This window comes from Poecilia formosa, unplaced genomic scaffold (genome assembly GCF_000485575.1).
Source record: "Poecilia formosa unplaced genomic scaffold, Poecilia_formosa-5.1.2 Scaffold11, whole genome shotgun sequence".
In the NCBI taxonomy this organism is placed as follows: domain Eukaryota; kingdom Metazoa; phylum Chordata; class Actinopteri; order Cyprinodontiformes; family Poeciliidae; genus Poecilia; species Poecilia formosa.
Window position 1 is genome coordinate 1,871,575 of NW_006799950.1, and position 16,907 is coordinate 1,888,481.

The 16,907-nt window shown below is 41.4% G+C and overlaps 1 protein-coding gene across 4 annotated transcripts in view; it reads left to right on the plus strand.

Moving 5' to 3' along the window:
• The first annotated feature begins 461 nt into the window (after positions 1–461).
• The window catches only part of rgs12b (regulator of G protein signaling 12b), a 51,593-nt gene continuing 35,147 nt past the window's right edge, over positions 462–16,907 (plus strand). The window contains exons 1-5 of one of the 4 annotated variants that reach the window (XM_007543925.2): positions 462–675; positions 1,878–3,150; positions 3,654–3,893; positions 4,780–5,814; positions 10,855–10,974. In XM_007543925.2, the coding sequence (XP_007543987.1) occupies positions 2,074–3,150; positions 3,654–3,893; positions 4,780–5,814; positions 10,855–10,974 (2,472 nt within the window). In that variant the 5' untranslated portion in view covers positions 462–675; positions 1,878–2,073. Of the gene's footprint in view, positions 676–1,181; positions 1,474–1,877; positions 3,151–3,653; positions 3,894–4,779; positions 5,815–10,854; positions 10,975–16,907 lie in introns of those variants that run through there. The other 3 variants (XM_007543911.2, XM_007543918.2, XM_016666704.1) reach the window with 3 other exon arrangements.

Below are 16,907 nucleotides of genomic sequence, written 5' to 3' on the forward strand. Positions count from 1 at the left end.
TATTTATTTATTTTTTTTGTCAAACTAGTTTGGTTGTCTAGGTCCTCACTGCTGATTGCTACTCTATAAAACCTATAATTGGTAAGTAATTAAATGTAAAAAAGGAATGTTGATTTAAATAATTAAAAAGACCATTAGCTACATCAATATTATTTTTGTTAAAGATTTTTGCAACAAAAGTGCTAGTCTACTGAAAAGTCAATGTACTACAAAGCATAAGAACTGAGTAGTTGGTTGGGTCCTGGTAGGTACTATTAGCGGTGTCTAATAAGCACTATTTAACATGCTTGAACTAATCAAAATGAAACACTAAAGTAATTGGGACATAGTTCAGTTTGATTCAGAAAGTCTATTGTGCAATATTTCTTACGGTGAGAAAACGTTATTAAAGTTCAAATCTGCCCTGCACAAAACTAGTCAACTGAAAGTCATTCTGCTAATGTCCTTGCTTTAGTCTGAGTCGGGGGGTCCCACCACGTCTGCACGCCCTTTTCCTCGCTGCCCACTCTAAACACACCTCCTCCCAGACCTCCTCCTCCTCCTCTTGTGAGGCTACTTCGCCAGATGGTGTAGTCTTTTTCTTTTGTTTACCCATCGCCTCAGAGTTTACCTAACAAACCTTAGCGACAGAAGTATGGGATGTCTCTGAGCAGCATGACCGCTGGACACAGACACGTAAGTCTTGTTTTAAATCTCCGCATGAGTGAACCCGCTGGTGCAAACATATTTGTCAGAACATTAAGGGAGGAAGAAAAAAAAATGCATCCACCTCTTTAACTTGGCCATCCCAACTCAGACGGGTTTTTTTTTTTTTTTTTAAACCCAGCTGTTTTCGTTATTGTAAAGTAAATTTACCCCCACTCTGCTTTCTAAATAAAGACCTGATACAATGACACAAAAACGCAGCTCCAGGAGGGTGAGGCTAGCACGGTTTTGACACCTGTGGAATCCGTTACCGTTAGAAGTTTTACTTGTGATTTCTCAGGCTAACTTCTTGGACAGTTTATCAGCGCAGCCCTTTGAAAGGCAGCCAGGACAGCCAATGACAGAGCAGGACGGATCTGTGTACACATCCGTTGCCACGGTAACAAACCGACATTCCAAAGATGTGGAACAAAAAGAGGCGGGATCTCAAGCTCTAGCACGGGTGGGTGTACGCCACGGTTTAACTGCAGGCAACTTAACGGAAAGGAGGAGACTTTTTGAAACTTATGCGAAAGAATTTAAAACATACAGATGTGAAAGTGAAGTCACGATAACAATTTATCTCGTCTGTAGCCATTCACAACTAAGGCTTACTCTACTTGAGTGCTTAGCTAATGAAGTCAACGGTAATCTCTATAAAACTATAATTTACGTACTCGCGCTGTCTAACATAAACTAAACAACTAGAATTCAAAAAGTAAACCGGAAGTTAAAAAAGTGGCCTGAAGTCGTTACAGAGCTTGTAGGTTTACCTGGAGCACCGCACAGGTGCGTCAGTCTCCTCCTATCACCTCTGTCTCCAAATATGGGTAACCAGTTATACTGATCCTCTGTAAATGAATGGAATACAGTTCGTCTGTATGAATCTGAATATATGAATACTTGGCCTAAAATTAGTTAATTTATTTAATTATGGCTTACATCTGATAAAAACAGTTTCTCAGTATATGTGTGTGTGCCCGCGCGCGTGTGTGTGTACTTATATAGGCATAATGTTTAAAAATAGCAAAAGATTAAAATTTGATATATTTCTTGATATAACTAGATCAAGAAATATATCAAATTTTAATGAAATACATTATATTTTTTTTAGATGCACATAGAAAGCCTTATATTATGAAATACTGAAAATAATCTCATGACTGCATCTTTCCTCTCCTTCTCTGCCTCAGGTGTCTTTTGCCAGGAGGAAGGACTGACACCATGATGGGACCACTCACAAAGCTGTGTTGAAGCTTGAACCCTGCTTCTCACCCATGTGCTGCATTCTGAGCTGCTGCTCATCTTTTCAAAGCAGCCCAGCTGTTAAGACATCGAACATGTCTCAAACCAAGGATGTGAAATGATCAATTGAAACCCATCCGATCAATGGAAAAGAGAAGGTTTCCTGGCACAATGTCCAGGCAGGTGGATTCGTCGTCCAAGAGACGCCCCTGTGTTGGAAGTGGGCTGGCATTCCCTCAGCCTCCCCAACTCGCCTCCGCCGCCCAGTATGGCCGCATTCAGGCTGTGGAGGTTGCGAGAGGAAGAACAGGGTATGGCTTCACGCTGACAGGCCAAAGTCCTTGTGTCCTCAGCTGCATCCTTAAAGGAAGTCCCGCAGACTACGTCGGGCTGCGCTCAGGAGACTGCATCCTCTCTGTCAATGACATAAATGTCTCCAAGGCATCGCACGAAGATGTTGTCAAACTGATTGGACGTTGCTCTGGCATTTTAAAGCTGGTCATTGCTGAGGGCGAGCGCCACCGGCGCCACCCTCAACGGGCCGCTGGCAGTCGCCATCACAGCAGTAACACGATGACGGCGGCCTACCTGGATTCCTGCTCCAGTGATGACGAGCTGGATGTTTTTTACAATAACGGTGTGGGCAACAATAATGGCCGGTCAGGCTGTGGACCGAAAGGAGGCTGGTACAAACCCAAAGTGGATTCCAAGCAGCTTGGCATCAACAGAGCAGAGAAGGTGGTGGCCGAGTTGCAATCTGGAGGAATCTTCAACATGATCTTTGAAAATTCCAGCCACTCCTCCAGCAGCTCGGACAAGGACAGGCCCGGGGTGAGCTCGTCCTCAAAGCCGCATCAGATGTCCGATCCGGAGTTCAACCCGTACCGCAGTGCCTCCTGCACCCAGAGCAACCCCAACCTGCTCTCTGAGGAGGAGATGGCCCAGGTGCTGAATGATGACTCCGTCTTCCTGGAGTCCGACTTCCGCCACCTCCACATTCACCACCACGAAGAGCAAGATATGGATGTTGGAGAAGGTGCTGACTTTGGTCTTGAGCCCAGCGAGGGAATCCTTAACGTGGGGATGATTGTCGGGTATCTCGGCTCCATCGAGCTCGCCTCAACAGGAACCAACTTGGAGAATGACAGTCTGCAAGCCATCAGAGGGAGCATGAGGCGCCTCAGGGCCGAGCAGAAGATCCATTCATTGGTTCTCATGAAGGTGGACTTGACTCTTCTAGTTATCTGCCTTAGATACATTTTTAATTGTTTTTTTCCACTTGTTGCATAAAACTTCAACTACCTTAAAAGAATAAGAGTTGTATTTATATATTTGACTTTGCTGTAGGCTTTCTCCACTCAAAACCAACTTGAAATTGTACATACAGGCTCCAGTACAGACATATATTCTCATTAGCGGTTAGATTAATGTCCCTTAGCAGGTTGCAGAGAAACCAAACTATTTTTGTCGCTGTCATCAAGCTTTTGGCGTAATTCTGAATGGATATTTCACCACTCTAGCGAGTGGTGAAATATAGCTTCCCTGAATCAGATTTGGATTGTAAGCACAGTCCACACATTTGTGGTGAATAACACAATTATTTCTGTTTGCATATAAAAACTAAATAGTTAACTGAAACACGGTGTTTCTTTAACTACACTTTGTAAATGTGTGAACTTCATTTGTTTGCACGGCAGTAAAATGAATACATTACACCCTGACAGGTCATGCATGACAGCGTACTCCTGTGCAGCGACAGAGGTCAGGTCTTGGCCACCTACCCTGCAGAGAAACTCGCCTTCAGCGCCTGTTGTCCTGACGATCGCCGATTCTTCGGATTGGTAACCATGCAGGCCACGGATGACCACGATGATCGCCACTTCAGCAACGGGCGAGACGACGAAGGAAGTTTAAGGACTTCATGTCACGTGTTCATCGTGGACCCAGAACTATGTCATCACCAGGTAATTCAGAGATACTGAAGCATTTTTGACCATGTACAATATTTTTTACATTTTATACTAAAGAAGTGCTGCTAAATTTCTCATTTTTAAGTCATATCAGTGTAAAAATGTCTTTAAAGACCATCCGTTTTCTTACGCTTATCTGGTGTCACGTCACTGGGGTAGCGGCCTAAGTAGGGAGGAGAAATATCTGAAAAAGAAGATGAGCTTGTAACCGCCTTTAGCTGTAAGTCTTCTGGGCCAGCTTTGCACATTTAGAGAATGACACTTTTAACATTCTCATGTAAAACTTAGGTCAAGCTCGGTCAGGAAGAGTGCCTGTGTACATCAAATTTCAAGTCTCTTGTTTGGATTTAGGACTGGAGCTGGGTAAAGATAGAGTTGTTTTTTAATGCCAGAAGGTGAACGTTTCACTCTCGTTTTTGTCTTAGTGTTGTCCGTTCCACATGATGTTCCGTATGCAAAGAAGTTCCACTTTGGACTCATCTGAACTGAGTCCGAGCACCTTTTTCCTCATTTGCCGGGCTCCTGAAATGGCTTGTGGCAAACTGCAAACCTAGCGTCATGTGACTTTTAACAAATGCTTTCTCCTTGCCACAAAGTCATGACTCCAATGCTTTATTTTTATTTGTACATTTTATTATTTTGTTTAAATCATCCTTCCATTACATTCATTTCATCTGTCAGCTGATAGTTTGTGGTTTTCATGTGAAAGAGATAGTTGCACTTAAGCAAATCTATAAAATATTTATGTAATCTATAAAACAAAGATTACATAAAAGTCCCAAAGCCCAAAAATCTATGAAGCTTGAGATGTTTTTGGGAATGCTAATAACCAGTGCCTTTTAAGTGTATGTACTGAGCATTGTGTGTGTTGTATGGGCAGGTCCATTCAGGGGTGGCCAGGAGGTTTGGCTTTGAGTGCACCCCCGACCCAGACACAGGAGGCTGCCTGGAGTTCCCACCCAGTTCTCAGCCTCTGCTCCAGTTTGTTTCTGTCCTCTACCGAGACATGGGGGACAACATCGAGGGGGTTCGGGCCCGCGCCTTCCACGATCCAGACAACGACGCCCAACAGAACCACAGCACCAGCAGCAACAGCGACAGTGGAATCGGCAACTTTTTACCCGAGGAGAAGAGCAACCGAGTCCTTTTGGTGGACCTCGGGGGCCCTCCCAGTCACAACCACATGTCCGGGGCCCGCCAGTGGGACAGCCCGCCCTCCTCTCAGCAGGCCTGGAGCCCCATCCTTGGGGCTGCCGCCTCCCACCCCCCTCCGCCTCCACCTCCTCCGCCGATGCTGAGAAACGGTCACTACCTCCACGACCCGCACCTCGCCGACCTCCCTCACCCTCTCCCCCTGGCTCACCCTGACCTGCCAAGCAGACTCTCACAAGGACTCAATGTGCATCACTACCCGGCGAGGAAGTTGGGTGGAGCTATGGGGGGAGGAGACAGGAGAGGAGGAGGAGGAGGGGTAGGAGTAGAGCCTCAGAGGTGGCTGCCAGTCCATGTGCTGAGAGACTGGCGTCAGCAGCACCAGCAGCACCAGCACCACCACAGCCACTTCCAGGGCCTGAGCAGCGATCAGGAGTCCTACGCCGAGTCCACCGACGGATGGTCATCAGCCAACTGCAGCACCCTGCCCCCACCCATGAATAAGATCCCTGCCGACCGCTACCGGGCCCCGCTGGCCCCAGGGGACCGCATGCATCCACCTGGTGTCAGTCATCCATCCCCTCCTCCTCCTCCCCCTCCTCCTCCTCCCCCTCCTGCACACCTCCACAGCCACCGGCTGGCTGCTCAGAAAGACGAGTGGGCCAAGAAACTGTTCGGCGCTGGAGACCGGGAGCGCAGCGGAGCACGGCGAGCCGAAAAAGAGAAAAAGCGAGAGGCGAACTCAAAGGAGGGAGAGAAAAAGGTACGTCTTTAATCAAGCTCGTAAGAATATAAAATATCAGCACAAGTCAGACTTTTATCACTTTTCCTGCTCGTATTTCATTCAGTTTATTTCGCAAAGTATCAGCCGAAGACAAATTTTCTTCGAACAGAGTCAGTTTTTGGACTGTGAGATAGTTGTGTTAAAAGTGACTGTGAGACGAGAAAGCCCAGTCATAGGTCGCTCCCCCGCATCACACATTCCTGTCGTGGAAATTTACTATGACTAGAGAGCGTTCAAGGCTACATATTATTGAGACTATAAATTCATGCCGCTCACTCTGCATTTTCGGTCCTCTTCTCACAGCGCTCACAGAGTCTCACATCTTTCCCTCAGACATTAAACGTCTCGATTTTTAAAAATGCTACATATACCTCAGAAAATAGGCTTATAGCAGCACATAATGCTGGCTTAGTTCCCAGACTTGGTAAAAGTGGATGGATAAGTTATTTATCCTCACTGCTCCTGTATCAGATCATGTATTATGCACCAAGCAGACATCTGTTGTCACCTGAAAACCACCTGTCTTCTGCAGTGGAGCAGATTCGTCAAAGTGATAGAATTTCAAATTGTTATGCATTGTATTAGAAATCAATTTCACTAAGAAGTAGAAAAAGACACAACTATCCAGTTGGACTATATATATCGCATAATCTCACCCCCTGCCTGAGACGATGCTTAGGCAGAATGTTTACATGTACTTTCATGTTAAAAAAAAATACATAAACCCTCTCTTAATTTCTTTGATTTTACCAGAACACAGTGTGTAGATTTAATCTAAACTAGTTAATTGTAGCTCTAGCTGTTTAACGGTCCTTGTCCTTGTTGAATACACATGACTCTATCACAGCCTCCCACAGATTTTCTTCCTTTATTACCCTGTCTGTAGCTCCGTTAATCTTTTTATCAACTCTGACAGACATCCTCAGTTTCAGTGTCCTTGCTTAAGAGGAGTATCCCCTCAGCATTATGCTGCCCCAACCATGTTTGACCATGGAGATGAAAGGTAGTTCCATATTCACAGAAAAACCTCCTGGTTCAGCACTGGGATTAATAATCCAAGTATGTCCTCAAATGAATTAAAAAATAAATAAATAAAAAATCACATTATGGAGTTCACAAAAAAAAACTAAAGCTATACAAATAAAACAATTACACCCAGAGATTTGTTTGCCTCTAGACTCACGTTTAGTTACGATAACATTATTTGATTTCTGTGACAGTGTCATTTCTCCTTCAGGCTTGCTTTTGTTCAAGAATGTTTGTTTGCTGTCTTTGTGTCCTGCTATGTCATGTGAAACACTTTGAGGTAGATTTTAGGGAATTAAAACAGTTTGATAGTTTTGTTTCTGCCATTAAGTTGTAAAATTACTGCTGCTGTGCTTGGAATTGTTGTTTCCTTGCATGGCAGCATTTGGTCTGACCTTCAACTGTGGCACAGTTTGATATGCACTCGAGTTCGTGGACTTATCCCAGTCCTAAGCAACCGTTTTAGCTCAGGCTTTCGCTGATTGTATTGATGTGAAATTTTAACTTTTAGCGTGTCCTCAGGCAGTCTCTGGATTTTCTAAAAACACACCATGGCAGCTTGAGGAAAACTTGCAGGGGTGCTTTGAGTATTGAGTACTGCAGTCATTTAGAGTTGCACACATTATTCATGTGTGACTTCTACAGTTGTAATATTATCTGTTTATAGTTTTGTTTGACTCGCAGACTGTGCAAAAGTTTAGAGTAAACAACAGCTACATTTAGTAGCATTATTCAACTGCCTGTTGAACCGATTATTACCTTGTTTTCTGTCTTTCTCTTTAGTGGAGAGCAGCAGGTGGAGGGAATGGCAGGCTGTCTTTGTTTTTGAAAGCTTATATCATTGTTCCACTTTTTCTGGCTTCTTATTAAAAGCATGTTAACTGTTAAAAATTGAACGGGGACAGTGTTTGGGCTTGTGAAATTTGCATGTTTTTAAAAAATCTCGTCAGGCTTGCCTATAAGCTGTGATTACTCCTTTGATTGCAAAATGTGCACTTTTTTTTATTTTTTATTACCATTCCTGATTGGTTGAGAAGGTTCCTGGGAGCTGAGTGCGGACAATGAGAGGAAGCGTTAACAATACCAAGGCAAAATATAGAAATTGATAGGAGCAGGAAGATGGACGCTAACCTTTCTGAACAATGCCCTCCTCTGACTGAACTGGTAAAGAAGCCGTGATGTTTTCAGAACAACATCCTCATCCCTCTACTCTCATTAAACCAGATTTATCGTACTGATTTATTAATTAATGGAGAGCATTTGCTTGTAGCTGTCTGTCTCTTAATGTTTGCTCTTTGTTTAACACATGGTGGCACTGTCTCTCTCTTTTTCTGTTGGCTTCCTGCACACCCAACAACTTTCCTGTTTTTCCTTCAAGGTCCATTAACACTAAAACGTTAATGGACGACTGAAGTCTAAACAGCCTCAGTTTGTGTTTGTTTCACTTGCAACAAAGTTTTGCAAGTGAAACGCCACATGCCATGCTTGTGGCGTGACTGCTGATACTTGCTGGTAATACTGGTCGCAATTCTGAGAGATGGTCAAAGAACTGATCTGAACGTTTCTGAAACGATAAATAATAATTGAACGAATTGGTTTTGCAATTTGGTTATTCGTTTCTAAATTGTCAGATACATCCTTAGTCATAAAGAAGAGTTGGACATACTCATTATGATTGTGTTTTTATGTGGTAACTGTTAACCCAACTTGCTGCAATCATTTTTAAATTTTTTTTAATGTAGAGTGTTTTTCTATAAGAAGGAAAGATGTTTAAGTGATATTGTGTGTTTATATGTGTTTTAAGGTTGATAAATTACACAGATGAGAGCTTCGAATTTTCCTCAGAAACTCTGTTTTCTCTCTTTTTTTTTTTTTTTAAGCTGTCTCCTGTGCCAACCAAAACAACCCCTGCTCTTTACCACCTTTCTTCTTAACCCCAGTTTGTGCTTCTCCATTAAACGTCTTTGGATTTTTTTTTTCTTGTATTCTTGTAAGACTAATTGGGTTAAAAACCAACAACAACAAGAAAAAAAAGGTCATGTCAGAGTGTTTGCGCCTACGCATTTAATCAAGCGTTTGAATCTTCATTATCTGAATGCGCGCGAAAACGCACACACGCACAGATGTAGGGTTGACTCCGTATCCAGGCAACACCACTGCCGATGCCTGATGAAATGCAGCGACCGCCTCCTAAACAGGCGATCTGATTCGGCTCGCGTCTGTCCTCTCAAACCTGTCAGCGTCTTTTAATTACGTATCTCCTGCTATCACCCGGGGCCCACTCCGCTGTGCTGTCTCCTACAGTGCAAGGAGATAAGGCAGATGTTACTTGTGGGAAGTTCAGAGACATGACTGGTCATTTCTGTGCTTTCCAAATGCAACAGTTGTCAGTGCGACACTTGATTAGTCCCGGTCTCCTCTGATTTACAGCAGTCCTTGGTGACGTGACGTCAATGTTAAATGGCTTCAGATAGTAAATGCTCTTTCCCCTGTCAATGATGCTCCGAGGTGAGGCAGTTTATGGTGGCAACTCTCTGCACGGATGTTGGGCTCTAATTCCAATTAGCTTCTTTTCCAGGCCAGTGCTTCTGCAAACGTCGTAATGTTTTAATGTTTTTAGCATGCTGCACTTCATTATTCATCATATCATCAATCACGGGCAAAGACTGTGAAAAGATGTAGCTGTTTTGATCTTTTTGTGCAACATGCTTTGCATCATTGGATTAGAATGGTGGGATTGATTTGACAGCTGATGCCTGCATGTGGCATGAAGAATGTCACATGTAGGTGAGAAAAATGTGCTCAAATTAGGAAAACATAGAGATGCAGACAAACTTGTTGGTACCTTCCAAGGTCTTTGAAACAATGCTCCATTTCTCCTGAAATATCAATCTATTAAACAGTCAGTCGTATAATACCAATTAGCTAAGTCTAGGGAGCCTGTGCTGCTCTGATTTGGAAGGTAAACGTGGATGAAATAATTACTAATCAAGAGCTCCAGAGGAACAATATACAAAAAAAAGCAGTTGTTCAGCTTCATTGAACGTTGTTTCATCAGTCTTCTCAAAAGTGAATTGCAGTAGAAAAATTTTTATAATTCCTTGTATGAAGTCAGTCAACTAGGAGCTGGTGGCCATTTGAGATGAGTTTCATTTATTTCTGAAGTCAAAACTATCATTCAGGAATGAGAACAGACCATTTGTCTGTGCTCTAGTTCCACGTTTTTAATGCACTTTACAAGTAAGTGAATGAACGTGTCATGTGTGTTTGTCTTTTTTTAAAATATATGAATAATATGGGAAGTTTTCTAACAAAGCACATCAAGGATGTTAGAAGAGTGACTTCTTGTTCATGCATTTGCAACACAATTTATTGGGATTAGCAACATTTCTCTATTTCTATTTTTGTTTTATCCAGTCAAATTAACATGTCATGCGTATTACCAGGTCAACTAAGGAGCCAGCTGTCTATAAAACCGCTTGTGATTCATTGCTAATTGATAATTGAAAACATAGCTCTTTAGTATGTCAGATAAATTGAGGCTTCCTTGAAGGTTCACGTTAGAAAAATAGCTTGAAGCTAAAGACAAAAAGTGTTTGGTACTTGAACTAACTTAAATTGTCCTTTTTTGAAGAATATGAAATCATTAATGATTTCTTTCTTTGTTTAAAATATTTTAAAAAAAGGCCTCTGTGTCTCAACATGTCTCCCTATATAAACGCTAGTATACAACAACAGTATGCAAAAGAACCATTCAGGGTATGATCCCGTTCAATTATGCATTTTATTTCTATTTAGTTACTTGAATATAAAGCAGTATGTGATTCCATTTGTAGAAAAAGAAGTGTTTTTCTAAGATACGGTGCACAGCAGGTTCTCGTTATTCACCCTCCTGTGATCTCCTGCGGTTTCTCATTATTTGGCAAATGGCTGTTTATTGTGACCTTCGTTGTTGCACATAAACTGAACTTAATTTTATTGCCTTGGCCTCAGGGTGGTCGGTTTCGCGGCTTGACGATGGGGTTCCCTCCTCTGCCACATCGCTCCTCAGCCAGACGCTCCTTTGGGCGCTCCAAACGCCTCAGCATGGCCCGCTCCCTGGACAACTTGGAGGTGAGCAACATTCACCCTCCCACAAACTGTGTGTGTGTGTTTTTGTTTTTGTTTTCTTTTTTGTTATGTTTTGCTAGACAGTGAATGCTAACATAGAAATAGTATACATAGAAAAATTTAACAAAATCTGTCGGTGGAAAAAAAGCATTCAGCATTGCTTTTTTTTGTGACAGAATGACACTAAGTTTGGTTGCTGAAGGTGGTGTATCAATGTTTAGAAACAAATCCTCCAAGAAGAGAGTCTTTTTCTTTTCTGGTGATTCCACCTTCCAGTTTGTGTTTTTAGATTGAAAAGGCCTCTCCCTCATGTACTCTTTGAACTCAGCGATGTCTTCTCAGGACTTCATTATTACTATTGGAAAACTGACGGTTTCAATTAAACACTTAGCTTCCCTGGCTGCTTTATTAAGTACGGGAAATGACTTTCACACTGTATTGTCTCTCAAATTGTTGGATAAAGATCAGAAAATTGAGAATTTATCCAGTGAGCCCTTGCTACGTTGGCGAGAAGGACTTGTTGATGTCAAAGGTCAGAGAGGAATGAGCAGAGTGGTTTGAAATGTTAGGAATCAGTCGTTTTCTTCATATTCTAATCACTGATCTTATTGGGATTTAGAGATCCTTAAAGTTTGAAATCTCATCTGAAGTTTCAACTGACTTCAAGGAAAACCTTTCATTTGTTTCCAGCCTTGGTTATGGGTCTGAAATAAATTATGTGGCAAACAGAATTACCGGACTTGAACTTAGGCACTGGATCACGTGTGCAGCTCGACTCAAGCGTTACATGGCTCCACTGTCACAGAAATTATTTTTCTCCTTTTTTTTTATCTTCAAGAAATGACCTGGAGTACAGTCATTTGAGAACCATGAGATCCCTAACAATGTGCCTATTTAGATCTTCTTTCATAAAGTCAAGATTTGACCTGTGTGATTTAGTGCTAGGATGGTGAGATAGACTTTGCTACTATTAGATGAATCAGTTTTCAATACTTTATTTTCCATTGTATTATTATTTTTTTCTAAAATATAGCTAGAGGACTGAACTAAGAGCATAAATTGCAGTGTTGTTGTCATAAAGTCTTGTCTGTGTGTTTACGTCTGAAGGAGAGTCTTGCCATCCGAGGCTCTTTTCATAACAGTAGCTTTGGCCCCGAGATAGGAATCAGAGCACAGTTAAATGTTTCCTCTGTTTAGTGGCGACTGGGGCACCCTGGGAGCAGACAAGTCAAACTCACCACGGCTGCTTCAGTTGTGACTCTTTTATTTTTATTTTTTTCCCATACATTTTTGTCATTCTTTCTTTGGTTGACTGCAACAGGAAGCAGAGTGAGAGATGGAGGGCCAAAATCTGTGTTCAGACAAACCTTGGAGGCATGTCTCATATTCAAAACTGGATAGGGCTTGGAATTATTTTTTTCATCATTTCTATTCTCAAACACCTGGATTTTACCCAGGGGTGTTTACACTTTTTGAGAAAAAGACTGGATCTTCTTCAGAGAAGCTTTTATTTATTTCTGCTCAACTTCAACGTACACCATACTACTTCTTCTTTGTAAAGGATGATTATTTTAGAGTCTACTGTGAAGAGACTTCACAAATTGGTTGCAGAGGCGAACAGTCTGACGGTGACATGTGAGGAAGAGCAGCAGCTCTACGGTTACACAGGTTATTGTGAATAGTTGACCTCAACCTTAAGACTGTTTGTTTTGTATTTTGTTGTCAAATTTTAGATCATTTTATTCCCTTTGTTTCATTGTCATCAGCTCCGTTGGAAACATTCAGTTCTGCAAGGTTAAACTGCACACTGTTTGCATGAGTTTTGGATGTCCCATCGTCATCCCACGTCAAAGTTTTTTTTTTTTTTCTTCTCGGCTCTTCCTGCTGCCTCTATCCTACTTCTTTTCTTCCGGCTGTTAGGCCATTTTCTCTTGCCGCACATGCTGTAATATTCACAAACAGAGAGAGCTTTGTGCTGTGTATCGGGGGGGAGAAGAAAGAGGGGTTGGTTTTTGTGTGTGTGTGTGTGTGTGTGTGTGTGTTTGTGTGGTGATTGTGGTGGGGGGTAAATGGGTTCTAAGTGTTGGCTCGCTCTTCTAACGAGCTCCGATGAGCAACAAGCTGGCATTCAACTCATTAGTGAGGAACTGACACAGAAAGCACAAACGGTATGTAGACTCACGTACATGTATGCACACATTTAGGAGCTTTCAGATGTCACGGTGAAAATTCAAATATGTTTTACTGCTGAATATGTGGTACTGTATGTACATTCAGGCCAGACCTATAGGCTTACTGTCGATCTAGCTTAATTTTTAAAGACGAGCGTTTGAATGCTCTGTATCGACTGAACATATCTGTATCGACACCAGTATTGGAAAAAAAACATCTTAGATCGTCATTGATGTCATTGGTGACGATGTGCCTGACCCCTAAGGGCAGATCTATCCAGTCTAATCCTATGCTTTGTCATCTGAGCGATCACAAAACATAACATTTATGCTTTATCATTCATTTGACATCATATTTAGAATTCCTGCACCAGTTTTAAATCTTCCCAGGAGTGGCCTGCCGACCAATTTGACTTCAAGAGTCTAACAACATTTAATCTAGGAGGTCACAAAAGAAGTAATAAAAGTGACCTTAGCTATGGCCCCACTTGTCATATCTAAGGTCAGTTAGTGGTTCAATAAAAAGATAGACTGGAAAAAAATAGCCTGCACTGAAGGCCAAAAGAGACTTTAAATACTTTTTTCTCACCAATACAGCATATCCATTCCCCTTGCAGGCAGCTAATTAAATTAACTTTTTCAAAGGGCAACATGGCACATAAAAAAAAAAAAAAAAACAAACAAACAAACAAAAAAAATGTTCATGTGCTTGGTATAAAACTTGTGCTGAATTGGTCACACGTGTGTTAAGCTTTCACACAAGGAAGATTGACAAATAACATTAAGCAAAACTAATCATTTAGAGGTCAAATGTGCAAATATAGCTTGTAAGAAAGTTATACAATTTAGATGTATGAATAATAAGCCACACAATTGACTTATTGTGTGGCTGATTGCTGTTCAAACAGACTAAAATTGAATGATTAATGCATGTAGCATTTCTGGGGACTGAAACATTGTTCTGTGCTGTGCAGAAACTTCCTTTGTCTTTTAGAATATCCTGCATTCATAACTGGCTGTTTGCGTAGAAGTAGGAAGATTTGTTTTTCCATCATGCGCTTTCTAAAAAACGTTACACAGACAGCATTACATTTCGAAAAAGAAACTTAAAGGATATTGAGTTATATCACAAATAAGGCAAACTTGTAAAGTGCTTCGTCAAGCGCTTCATACTGCATTCACTCATTCACATGCTGATGGTGGTGAGCTACATTGTAGCTACAGCTGCCCTGCGACATTCGTTGTAGCGTCGTTGTTTTGGTAAATGTAACATATTTGACTCAAACCTTGTTATGGACATCACAGCTACGCAGATATTTCCTAACAGGTTGTAAGTTTGAATCGAAACACACAAATGTGACTGCAGTGAGACTGATGTTTCTAAAAATCTAATAAACTTAACAGTTGGCCTTTTAATGTAAAAAAAAAGAAAGAAAGAAACAAAAACAAAACAGCTTTCTGTTTCAAGGAATTTGTGGGAATGCACAACCAATAACATCTTACAGAACTGCTCTAATTAAGTGCCTTACAGTCGTCTGTTCTGTCAAGCCTTTTAAGACGATGTACATCACATTAAAGTCGAATTCAAGGTGTCTATACGTCTCTGCTGAACCGTCAAACATCTGTTTGATCTAATGATCTTTTCACATAGACGGTTGGTTGGTGTCTATTTGAAAATGATTGGTGTCTCTCCAAAGCCTAATGTCTGAGCAAATAAATTAAAAGAACTCAATTTCAACCAGCTTTAATTCTTTGGTGGTGATGTCTCGCGTTAGGTGTGGCAACACTACAACTGCAAGAATGAAGATATACCAAGGTTTAGAAACGTTATGGTTTAAAAATAGCTTACATTTTTTCCACGGGCAAAGAAGGAAGATGGAAGTAGGGCTTTGACAATTAGTAGGATTAATCATGATTAATTGATTATTAAAATAATTGTCAACCAATTTAGTAGTTCAATAATTTTAACACACTCAGAGCAGTAACTGAGCCAAAACTGTACTAAAAAATATCCACATTTTGTATTTAAGATAAAAAAAAAAACAAAAAAAACTTTTGTCTGTAAAAGTGTTCTATGCTCAAATCTTCAAGTGAAATAGTTTTCATCTTCATCTGGTTCAAACTCTGTAAAAAAAAAAAAGAAAAAAAAAAGAAAGTCTCCCATTAAGCACCTTTTCTTTTCAATTGTTTATCAATCAAATTAATCAGCCCTACCCTACCTACATGTTAATTCAGTCAGAAAGGTCTAAGCTTTTCACGTTTGGTGCTAGAAGTATTTTTTTAGCCACAGATTCATAACTTGCTACGGATAATGAGGCATACTCTAAAGAAATGCTGTTATTGTATTTCAAGCAATAAGACATTTATTATTTTACTTAAAAAATATTATATTAATTGTTTTGTTTTGTTTTTAGGAAAATTTATAATATTGTATAAAAAGACGAGGCTTAAGTGATTAAATGAAAAATCTGGATAATTAGCCTTTTTTTTATATATATCTGACTTATTGTCAGATTAATAACAACCATCTCAACTGTGAAGTGGAAGGGTGGTAGCATCATTTTATGGGGATGTTTTGTTGTAAGAGTGGTGCTTTTCTCAAGGACAGAACAAAATTCTGACCAAATTTGTTATAAAGTGGCTCAAAGAAAACATTGTTCTTTTTTTGTTTTGTTTTTTTACATCATTTTGGGGCAGAGATGAAAAGGAGGCCTACAAACCTGACTCCGTTACACCAGTTCTGTCTGGTGAAATGGAGTTATTCTGGCAATTATTAAATAGAATTATATTTGATAATACTAATCGACCTAAAACAAGTAACATTTACCTAGAATAACGTGAGAAAGTGAGAAAAAAAAAAAAGCGCTGTGTTTTTCAGTCAAAATATGTGAACATCTGTTTTCACCTGTATGTTGTTTATGTTTATAATGCTGTGAAAACACATTCTGTCCCTGTTGATTGCCAGTAAACGCCTCTTGACTGCTGGTTATTTATCAGCCGTCAGTGTCATTGAGTGGTGCTACATTTGCTGTCATCACCCCTGGGCCAAGTTAAGGGTAGACAGCAGGGGTGTGTGTGTGGTAGAAGGTGTTGGGGTGAGTACCTCCACTGTGTGTCAAGGCATGTTGAGGAATGCAGCCACTTTTTTTTAACACGTAGCGCTTCCTGCAGGTAGCTGTCTTAGCTGTCAGTCTCCGTCTTTCAGAACGAATCATTGCGTCGTTCATCCAGTGCCCCCCTCCTCTTCGTCTGTTTGCGTTTTTGACCCCCCTCCGCCTCCTAAACATCAAAACTGTCAGTTTACTCTCCAGACATGTGTGGGGCATTCTGAGCCGACAACTGAAGAGCGCTGAGGGTAACACGTTCAACTTTGCGCAAATTTTGTGTGGGTGTGTGTTGCCTAATGACGGGAGGGGCGGGGGGGGGTTGCAGTAATGCCTACACATTTGTCTCGTGTGTGTGTGTGCGTGCGCGTGCATGTGTGTGTGTGTGTGTGTCAGCCGGCAGCAATGTGGGAGGAATAGAAATTATGTGAGGGTGGGTGCAGCGGCAAAGGCGAAGGAGGGAGGGAGTAAGGGGAGGTGTGGGGGTGGGCTGAGGTAGGGAAGGGGAGACGATAGAGAGGGAAGAGGAGGAGGAGAGGGAGGGATGAGAGAGAGAGAGAGCGCACGGGAGGAAAGGGGGAATCTGGTGACAGCGACATTCTGTAGCCATTTGGACATTTGAAAACCAGCACTTAGTCTCTCCTCTCTCATACACTCACAC